This window comes from Callospermophilus lateralis, chromosome 2 (genome assembly GCF_048772815.1).
Source record: "Callospermophilus lateralis isolate mCalLat2 chromosome 2, mCalLat2.hap1, whole genome shotgun sequence".
Lineage (NCBI taxonomy): Eukaryota > Metazoa > Chordata > Mammalia > Rodentia > Sciuridae > Callospermophilus > Callospermophilus lateralis.
In genome coordinates, this window is record NC_135306.1 from 201,886,129 (window position 1) to 201,895,668 (window position 9,540).

Sequence of the window (9,540 nt, forward strand, 5' to 3'; positions counted from 1 at the left end):
TCAGGGATCCCGGAGGGAGCTGGCCTGAGCTCTCCGCCCCCAGCCCCTAACCCCGTTGGACCGAGCGGACCAAACCCCCCCATTTCCGTGAAGGGGCAGGGGCGGGGTCATGAAGTGGGCCCTTTGCCCGGGGGCGGAGCTTTTCCTGAGGGGGCAAGGCCAAGTCATCCCGAATTGGGGCTGGTGGAAGGTTATTAAAGCTGGGGTGAGAGGATGCACAGGGTATTGGGGTCAGAGTGGCATTAGCCCAGCTCAAGTCGGGCTGAGCTGACTCAGCATCCTATCCCCCGCCAACCTCATCTCTGACGGCTCTGTACTCCCTTGGGTAGCGATGGGAGATGGCGCCCGTGTTGCCCCTGGTGCTGCCCCTCCAGTCCCGCATCCGACTGGCTCAAGGGCTCTGGCTCCTCTCCTGGTTGTTGGCACTGGCCGGTGGCCTCACCCTCCTCTGTAGCAGCCACCTCCTTGTCCAGCTGCAGTACCTTGGAACCTTCCTGGCTCCCTCCTGCCCATTCTCTGCCTTGCCCCAGGTTGCCCTGGTAGCGGGTGCAGTGGCTCTGGGCACAGGACTGGGGGGTGCAGGAGCCAGCAGGGCAAGTCTGGATGCAGCTCGATACCCTCCCTGGCGAGGGGTCCTGGGCCCGTTGCTGACAGCTGGCACTGTTGGAGGCGGGGGACTCCTGGTCTTTGCCCTGGGGCTAGCTCTGGGTTTGCCTATGAGTCTCGATGAGGGGCTGGAGGAGGGTCTGGGGACTGCCTTGACTCGCTACAAGGACACAGAGGTACCTGGGCACTGTCATGCCAAACTGCTGATGGATGAACTGCAGCTGAGGCACCACTGCTGCGGGCGCCATGGCTACAAGGATTGGTTTGGAGTCCAGTGGGTTAGCAACCGTTACCTGGACCCCAGTGACCAGGACGTGGTTGAGTGAGTGATATGCTTCTCTCTCTCTTTCTTCCTTCTCCTCCCTAGGTAGATACCCTTCTGCTACCTTGAAACCGCACCTCTCACTACCCAGGCACATAGTAGAGCACAGTGGTTGAGAGAAAGAATTATAGCTCTACCATTTATCAGTTGTGCACCCAGAATATGTTGCCAAAGTACTCTGGACCCATTTACTCATCTGTAAAACTCATCTGAGATAACAGTACCCGTCTTATAGACAGGTACCTATCTTAGAGTTGTTGTGAAGATAAATGAATTATGCATGCCTGGCGCATAGTAAAGCAGACAGTAAATGTTTTACTATCTTTTTTCTCTTCTCAACCCCTGCGGCCCTTAGTTTTCCTACAGGCCTGTCTGTAGACATCCTAACATTCCTGTCCCCTCCTCCTGCAGCCGAATCCAGAGTAATGTGGAAGGCCTGTACCTGACAGATGGGGTTCCCTTTTCCTGCTGCAACCCCCACTCCCCCAGGCCTTGCCTGCAAAGCCAACTCTCAGACCCCTATGCCCACCCTCTCTTCGATCCCCGACAGCCCAACCTAAACCTCTGGGCCCAAGGGTGTCACCAGGTGTTGCTGGGCCACCTGCAGAGCTTGGCAAGCACACTGGGAAGCATGCTGGCTGTCACCTTCTTGCTGCAGGTGAGTAAGCACAGTGTCCAGGGCCTCCTTCCAGCTGGGACTCCATTGTGTCTCCAACTGTCCTAGGAAGCATTGGCCCACTCTTTTCCCTGGCTTCCCCACAGGCTCTGGTGCTCCTCGGCCTGCGGTACCTGCAGACAGCGCTGGAGGGGCTTGGAGGGGTCATCGATGCAGAAGAAGAGACCCAGGGCTATCTGTTTCCTGGTGGGCTGAAAACAGCATGGCTACAGGGAGGGGTTGCCCACAGAGCAGCACCTGAGAAAACCCCACCAGAAGAGGCACCTCCCAAGGAGTTGGGATAGGGGTTGGGGAAGGGGAAGAGGGACAGATAGATGGACAAGTGTGGAAAACTCACAACTCCTTACCAGGGCTTCAGGTAGGGTCCTGGAATAAGAGGTGTTAAGTATAGTAAGCAAGCTAGAGTGGGGTGAGGGAGAAAACCAGGTGTCCTAGGGCCTAGTCCTTGAAGCAAGAATCACCAGCCATCAGAAAAGAACAGGATGACAGGAAAGTGACACAGGAAGACTGGAGACTGCTTTGGATATATAGATTTAATAAAGCTTTTGGATGGAAGCCACTGATCTTTCTTATTAGGGGGCTAAGAGCCCTGAAAAAATTGATTTCTGTCTGAAGGAGAAGTCAATACTCCAAATTTCTGACCCTGACCATGGCTTGGCCTGTAGGAACAGGTACCCACTTTTCTAAGGATGAGAAAGAACAAGGATGAGATGTGCCGAGTAAAGAAAAACAAGAGGCCTCACCAGGTTGAGATTCTTTATTCTGGAGGTAGGAGGGGGGTCCGCATGCTCAAGTGGGGAAGGTCCAGCCCAGCTCCTTCAGCCCCCGAGTGCATACCCAGCCCCAATAAGTTACCCGGTTCCTTAGCCACCCTCCCTCCCAAGTCCATCTGTCCTTTTGCTCCACCCCAGACAGGGCTGACCTGGCTCAACACAAGGGCCGCTTGTCCCCAGCCTTGTGGGCAGTGCCACATGGCAGGCTAAAGGAGGGGAGGAGCAGCTGGGCCATGCCCTAGGGCTGGAGGGGCTGCCTCTGGCTCTCAGGGGTCAGGATTTGGAAAACCACATCCTGGGCAGGCCATGTGCCCAGTACCACAAGGTCTGTGCCTAAAATAAGGTGGAAGTCAGGGTGGGGCTGCCATCACACCTCAATGGCAGGGTCTGAACCCCGGCCCTGCCGCTGTAGCTGCTCCTCCTGCTTCATCTTGGGTTTCTCTGTCCGTGTATGCCACACCAGTACCTGTATGGGAGGGTTTCAGTTAGAGCTGGATCTAGCTGTGGCTTGGCCTCTGGGGCCATTGGGGTAGAATGGATTCTCTGACTCCTCTACCTTCACAGTGTTGTCTGCAAAATGTGAAGGGCTGGGAATGGGGCTGACTTTCATGCCTCTAAAATGGGGCTTTGTCCCTTAACCCTTTCTGTGCCACATGGGTTACCAGGATTGTGGGAGATGCATAGCTGAAGACCACTGTCCCTCCCTGGCTCCCAGCTGCCCCTTCATTAGAGTAAGCAAGATCGATTAGAGAGCTGTTAAGTTCTCTCCTTGTTCAAACACCCATTCCCATGATTTCACCCCACTTTTCCCATCCTATCCATCCCATAGCCAAGTTTCTGTGCCTACCTCCACCCCCTTACCCGAGTGCAATTGGCAGCCCGTGGCTCTAAGTCCTTGGGATCCACTAGATGGCTCAGAAGACTGCTCTCCAGGTGTCCTCGGGGAGCAGTAGCATCAAACTGGGCACTGGGCTTAGCCAACAGCAAGGGCAGAGCAACAGCAAATCCCGCCATATCCACGGGGAAGGGCCTGTTGGGCTCCCATGCTGTGTGGAAGCCCACAACCCGGCCGTCCTGTACCCGAGGGCCCTCGAATCGCAGACCGCCCACCAGCCCCACGGGCCACACTGAGACACCACGAGTCCAGCGCATCTAACAGAGGTCAGGAGAGAAGAAACAGAGAACAGGTAGCCAAGGGGAAACAGAAAGAACCACTTGGCTCACTCCGCCCCACTGCTTCCTGCTCCTCACCCAGCAGCCTACAGCAACACTGGTAATCAAGGTAATCGATGAAGCTGGTGCCACCTGGTCTCCTTCCCCATCCCCATCCCAGTGCTCACCTCCTCAAAGAGCTCCCGGCTATAGGTGTTGTCATCATCAGCAAAGTACACGACTCCCTGGGTCCCTGGTGGCGGTGGGTCCTTCTCCCCCCCCACGGCGCCCCCTCTGCCCCGAAGCCACTCCAGGGCCTTGTTCCGCTGTTCTACACCACGGGGGCGAACCCAGCCTGGCTCGCCTTCCCGAAGCCGCTGGGCCTTGGGGGTAAGGACGGCCAGGTGTGTGAAGAGGAGGCCAGAGGCAGACAGCAGCCCTGAAACCAGTGCGGTAGGGCCATCGGAGTCCTCCACCAACAACCAGTGCAGCCGGGGAACCAGGCTCAGGGTCTGGGACAGCCTCACCAGTTCTGCCTTCTGCACCAGCCTGCAGGGGAAAAATGCAGGAAGGAAAGGGGCAGGTACTGTTGGCCCACTTCAGCCAGGACAGCAACAGATAGCTTCTCTTGCTGGCCTCTCCCCTGGCTTTTCCCAACTCCCTCTTTCTTGACTGTCAGCTCCATGCTGACATTCACCTGCCCTGTCCTTCCAGTCCATATTGGTCACCCACTCACCTCCAGAACTCTAGCTGGGGGACTATAAAAATTAAGGGTTTAGTCTTTGGCATCAGACTGGGTTGGAATACCAGCTTAGCAACTTAAGTGAGACACCACGGAAATGGCTCTATCTGAGCCTCAAATTTATTCAGTTGTAAAATGGGAATACTGTTGTTCTAAAATGTAAAGAAGATAATGACCTTTTTGGCTTTTGTTTTTTTGAGACAGGGTCTGACAGTTGATTAGGACCTCACTAAATTGCTGAGGTTGGGCTTTAACTTGTGATCATCCTGCCTCAGCCTCTGGAGTTGCATGGCATTTTAAGCTTGTGCTACCATAACCAGCTAAGATCATGACATTTTTTTTTCTTGTGGTGGTGTTGGGGATTGAACCCATCACCTTATGCATGCAAGGCAAACACTCTATCAGCTGAGATCTTTTCCAGCCCAAGATAATAACTTTTTAAAACACCAGTAGACCAGGGTCTTTTCCTTCTGTGCTGGGTTTCCAGGGAGTGGAATTTTAGAGGAGCCCTTTGGCTCATTACTCTTCAGGGAAGGAAGAAAGATTGATTCGATTTTAGAGAAGGCATTGGGAATGTGAGGTTCAGCCTCTTTTGAGCTTCTATATCATTCAGATCTGTCTGCGTTCCCCAAGGTTGGTGGTGTGTGTAAAGATGGCCTCTAGAGCCACCCGTGCCTAGAGGGGTCAACCATTTGATTCCAGGGAGGCATGTTTAACAGGCCCTCTTGGCTACAAATACAAAACCACATTCCAAAATTGGTTTTATCAGTAGAAAAACTACATTTTTGATTTAAAACAAAGCAATGTAAAGCATTCAGCACAGTGCCTGGTAAAGAGCAACACACTGTAAACAACAGCTTGTGGAACCATCTCTAGACTCTAGTGTTACTGTCCAACCTCTTCCTACATTTTTATGTGATGCAGAAAATCAAACCCACGGCCTTAGATCATACTAGCTAAGAGCTCTGTCACTGAGCTACATTCCCAGCACTCTTCTTTAGTCAGGGTTTTATAAATTTCTCCACCATCGGATCACCAAGAAGAGTTAATTCATTGGCAAGTTCAAAATTTATTTGAAACTTTGTATTTGTATCTTATAAATTAGAAGGAATTTTATAATCTGTGTCCTAGTGTGTTTTTATCTATTTTAATAGAAAAACAACCATTTTCCCACAGATCTTTTGAGTAAAGATATGGTTCCTTTATCCACGCATTTGGCATGCTCTACTTTAAAGTAACATTCCTCTAGCCCAGTACCTCCCCAAATTCATCATCAACCCCAAATTCTTGGTTGAAGGAACCCTCTTGGGGTAAACCAAAGCCCATACCTGGCGTAGGTGGGGGTAATGACATAGATAGTAGGCAGGGCCTCAGGTTCAGGGGGCTGGGCAGGGGCTGGGGGTGGGCGACGGAGATCAGCTTGCAGCTCGGAAATCCTCAGATCCTTCTGCCGAAGCTGCTCAGCTGCTGCCCGCAGGGGAGGGAGACAGTCACATGGCTGGCCTGGTCCCAGGAAAGGGAGTGGGGGGCAGAGAAACACAAGTTTGTTCAGCAACCCAAAGGGCCAAAAACTTTCCTCTTTAACCTCTAGCCAATGCAGGACCTCCCCTTACAACTTCTTTTTTGTTCCTTTGTGGTGCTAGGGGTCAAACCACAGCCTTAGCACAAGTTAGGCAAGCATTCTACCAAGGAGCTACATCCCCAGTCTATGACTTTTAGCCTTATTCTATTCCTCTGGTGGTGGGGAACTCACTGCCTCAATTAGCAGCCTCTCTCCACCTTCTTCTTCTTCTTTGTTTTTGGTACCAGGGATTGAACCCAGGGTGCTTAATCACTGAGCCATATCCCTAGCCATTTTTATTTTTTTTATTTTGAGACAGGGTCTGGTTAACTTGCTCAGGGTCTTCACTAAGTTGCTGAGGCTGGTTTGAACTTGGGATCCTCCTGCCTTAGTCTCCCCAGCCACTGGAATTACAGGTGTGTGCCAACATGTCTGGTCCCTCCACATTTAAAAGTCCATCTGTTACATTTTTTTGTGTGTGGCACTGGTGAACCCAGGGCCTTGTACATTCTAGACAAGTGCTTTACCAGAGCTATTTCTCAGTCCTGTTACAATTTTTATTTTGATATTACTGTTCTTAATTTTTACCTTCTGGAATTATAAGAAACAGGTCGAGGTCCTTAACTAGGACAGTCTCTCTCTCTCTCTCTCTCTCTCTCTTTTTTTCTTTTCTTCTCTTGGTGCAGGGGATTAATCCTTAGGTCTCAAGCATGGTAAGTAAGCACTCTACCACTGAGCTGCATCCCCAGGCTTTTATTTGCTGTATCCCCTTAGGTGCTGGGATACAGCAAATAAAATTAAGTTGCTCAGGCCGGAACTTGTGATCCTCCTGCTTCAGCCTCCTGAGCAGCTAGAATGAGAGGCATATCCCACTACTCCCAACCAGACTGTCTCACTAACCTGAGGATCACGAAGTGGCACTCTCCCTAAATCCCTGTATAAGAGGAAGATTTCAATCTGCTCCCTTAATGACGACCAAAGACTTGTCATTAAATTCACTGATTCCATCATTGGATAAATATTTATTGAATAGTCCTCCTAGGAGGCACTGCCTTAGGTGCTGGGGATACAGCAGGGAATAAAACAGACACAGTCCCTGCCCTCACGGAGCTTTCACTTTACTTGAGAAAGCAGACACTAAGCAAAGAAACAAATTAATAAATCACTACAGAATGTGATAAAGGCCATGGAGGAAATAGAGAATAGAAGGGAGTCAGCAGTAATAAAGGTGGTCAGGTAAGGCCTCTCCGACGAGGTGACATCCAAGCTAAAGAATGAGAAAGAAGCGGCCTAAGGGCAAGGAGAAAAGCGCCGCAGGCAGAGGGAGTAGGTTAAGAGCTTAAGAAAGCGCCGAGCACCGGGTTCTCAAGAAACTGACAGTGAGCCAGTCTAGCTGAAGCAGAGGGAAGCAGAGGGGAAATGGGGTTTGGCCGGAGGGTGGCCGCAGAATCATGCGGGGCCTTGCAGGCTCTGGGAAGGAGTCTGGATTTCATCCGAGGTGCGGCGGGAAGCCGCGGAGCGTTCTAGAGGGTAGTGCACCGCGGCCGCAGAGGGCTGTCCAGAGGGCCGAGCGGGATGAATGATGTCTGCGCGGGGTTCCTCCCCAGGGCGGGATGCGCGGCGGCCGGCGCCCTCGGGCCGGCCCGCCGCACCCCTGCCCCGCCCCGCTCACCGAGCTGCACCAGCGCGTAGAGGAGGCCGGCGATCGACACCAGGAAGTAAGCGAGAAACACGTTCTTCAGCTTCAGCTTCATGGCCGCGCCGCCGCGGGCGCCCGAGCTGGCGGGGTCCGGCGGGGAGGAGGGGCCCCCGCCCCAGCCCGCCGGCCCGCAGGCCCCGCCCCCGAAGCTGCCCCGCCCTGCGTCCCACCCTCCTCGCGCTCCTAGACCAGCTCCCGGGAGCTGGGTCTGGCTGCGCCGCCCGGAGCCTACTTCCGGTCATCGGTGGCTCCTCGTCGACTTAATTTCCGGGCCCACAGGTAGGTTCCGGGAATCACGGGACGGTGACGTCACATCCGCCAAGTGGAACACGTGTGGCCGGCCGTCAGAAAGCCTGGTGGGAGCGCGTGGGACCGACTTCCAGTCTCAGCACTTGAACATGGAATTGCATAAGGAATCCAGCCCCTGCTTTTCTGTGCAGATTCATTCACGGCTCAGTGATAACATCCTTATTAGTTACACAATACTTGTTATACTAATGAATGAAATCTAGGGCCTCCCCGGTTCCCTGGGTGTCTTATATAATCCTCACTGTAATCCTTAGATGGTATTGTCTAATTTTATAGATAAGAAACCAAAGTTGATAAAATTGGTGTTAATGCCATGGAGCAGTTTTCTTAAATACTCATCTCCAGAATATTGTTTCCTTTGACCCACTGGGTTTTGGGTTTTGTATTTTTTTTTTTTTTTTTTCCCCAAACAACTACTGTTTTTCAGCAGACTATTATGAGTCTCCATTTCAAGGAATTCAAGAATTGTTTCCTGAGCTAGGGAATTCCAGGAACACATCCTTTACCACCTCACAAGCATAAACCACCCTTAGCAGTCATTTTTCTTCAGAGACAAAGCAGGTTCTTGTGAAACAATCATGATCCTAAGATGTGGTCAGTGTGGAAGATGCAGCCGCCTGGGCGGCACAAACCTGTAATCCCAACGGTTAGAGAGGCGGAGGCAGGAGAATTGCGAAATCAAAACCAGCCCCAGCAAAAAAAGGAGGCAGTAAGCACCTCAGTGAGTCCCTGTCTCTAAATGAAATACAAAATAGAGATAGAGCTGGGGATGAATCTCAGTGGTTGAGTGTCCCTGAGTTCAGTCCCACCCCTACCCCCCCCCAAAAAAAGAAAGAAGCTATTCTTGTCACTAAAACAATGGGAGACTTTAGTTTCTTAAGTGATACATAACATAAAAATTGTATAAATTTAAGGGATACCTGATGTTTCAATATATGTATACATTGTGTAATGATTGAAATCAGGATAAACCTTTCTTCTCAGTGATCATTTATTCTTGGTGAAAATACTCAAAAATATTTTGATTTCTTTTTCTTCTAAAAAAAATTTGTTCGGTTCATTATCTATAGTCACCCTAGTATGAAATAAAATATCAGAACTTTTCCTGCTAACCACAATAGAGTTAAGGCAACTTCCCAGCTGGGTATGGTAGCAGCCCAGGTCTGTAATCCTAGCTCCTCAGGAGGCTGAAGCAGGATGGTAGCAAGTTGGTGGACAGCCTGGGGAATTTACCAAAACCCTGTCTCAAAATAAAAATATGAGAAGAGCTTGGGATGTAGCTCAGTGGTAGAGCACCTCTGGGTTTAATCCCCAGTACAGCAAAAAATAACACATTTTTTAAAAAAATCAAATTTCTCTCTCTCTCTCCCCCAAACCCCAATGTTATCTCCCCCCATTTTAGGGCACATGGAAATTGAACCCAGAGCCTCAGACATACTAACGAAGTGTTTTAGTACTGAGCCAATCCCCAAGCCCTTGTCTTTGAAACAGGGTCTGGCTATGTTGCACAGGGTGAATTCCTGGGCTCAAGCAAACCTACCACTTAAACCTCCATAGTAGTTGAGACTACGGGCTCTTGATCTTAACAATAGTCTACTTTGCAGTGCTAGGGATTGAACTCAGTTTTACACATGCTAGGCAGGTAAGTGCCATACACTGGGCTACATGTCTACTGCCCCTCCAACAATGGGAGACTTAGT

General features: G+C 51.0%; 2 protein-coding genes across 2 annotated transcripts; one reads left to right on the forward strand and one right to left on the reverse strand.

Annotated features, from left to right (window-relative positions):
- The first annotated feature begins 164 nt into the window (after window positions 1–164).
- On the forward strand, window positions 165–2,112 carry Rom1 (retinal outer segment membrane protein 1). Its single transcript, XM_076844693.1, has 3 exons — window positions 165–928; window positions 1,340–1,586; window positions 1,691–2,112. The coding sequence occupies exons 1-3, from the start codon at window positions 339–341 to the stop codon at window positions 1,886–1,888; spliced, it is 1,035 nt and encodes a 344-aa protein (XP_076700808.1). The 5' UTR covers window positions 165–338; the 3' UTR covers window positions 1,889–2,112.
- Window positions 2,113–2,346: 234 nt separating this feature from the next.
- On the reverse strand, window positions 2,347–7,677 carry B3gat3 (beta-1,3-glucuronyltransferase 3). The gene is made up of 5 exons (XM_076847345.2): window positions 7,505–7,677; window positions 5,600–5,774; window positions 3,718–4,078; window positions 3,239–3,529; window positions 2,347–2,843 (listed from the first exon to the last, which is right to left on the reverse strand). Exons 1-5 carry the CDS (start codon window positions 7,584–7,586, stop codon window positions 2,745–2,747), a joined length of 1,008 nt encoding a protein of 335 aa, XP_076703460.1. The 5' UTR covers window positions 7,587–7,677; the 3' UTR covers window positions 2,347–2,744.
- Window positions 7,678–9,540: the final 1,863 nt, after the last annotated feature.

Coding starts and splice junctions, on each gene's coding strand:
- Rom1 (XM_076844693.1), top strand. CDS start 339: ATGGCGCCCGTGTTGCCCCTGGTGCTGCCCCTCCAGTCCCGCATCCGA. Junction 929..1,339: donor AGTGACCAGGACGTGGTTGA/GTGAGTGATATG, acceptor CTCCTCCTGCAG/CCGAATCCAGAGTAATGTGG. Junction 1,587..1,690: donor CTGTCACCTTCTTGCTGCAG/GTGAGTAAGCAC, acceptor GCTTCCCCACAG/GCTCTGGTGCTCCTCGGCCT.
- B3gat3 (XM_076847345.2), bottom strand. CDS start 7,586: ATGAAGCTGAAGCTGAAGAACGTGTTTCTCGCTTACTTCCTGGTGTCG. Junction 4,079..5,599: donor ATTACCCCCACCTACGCCAG/GTATGGGCTTTG, acceptor TTTCCCCTGCAG/GCTGGTGCAGAAGGCAGAAC. Junction 2,844..3,238: donor GGGCTGCCAATTGCACTCGG/GTAAGGGGGTGG, acceptor CCTCCCATACAG/GTACTGGTGTGGCATACACG.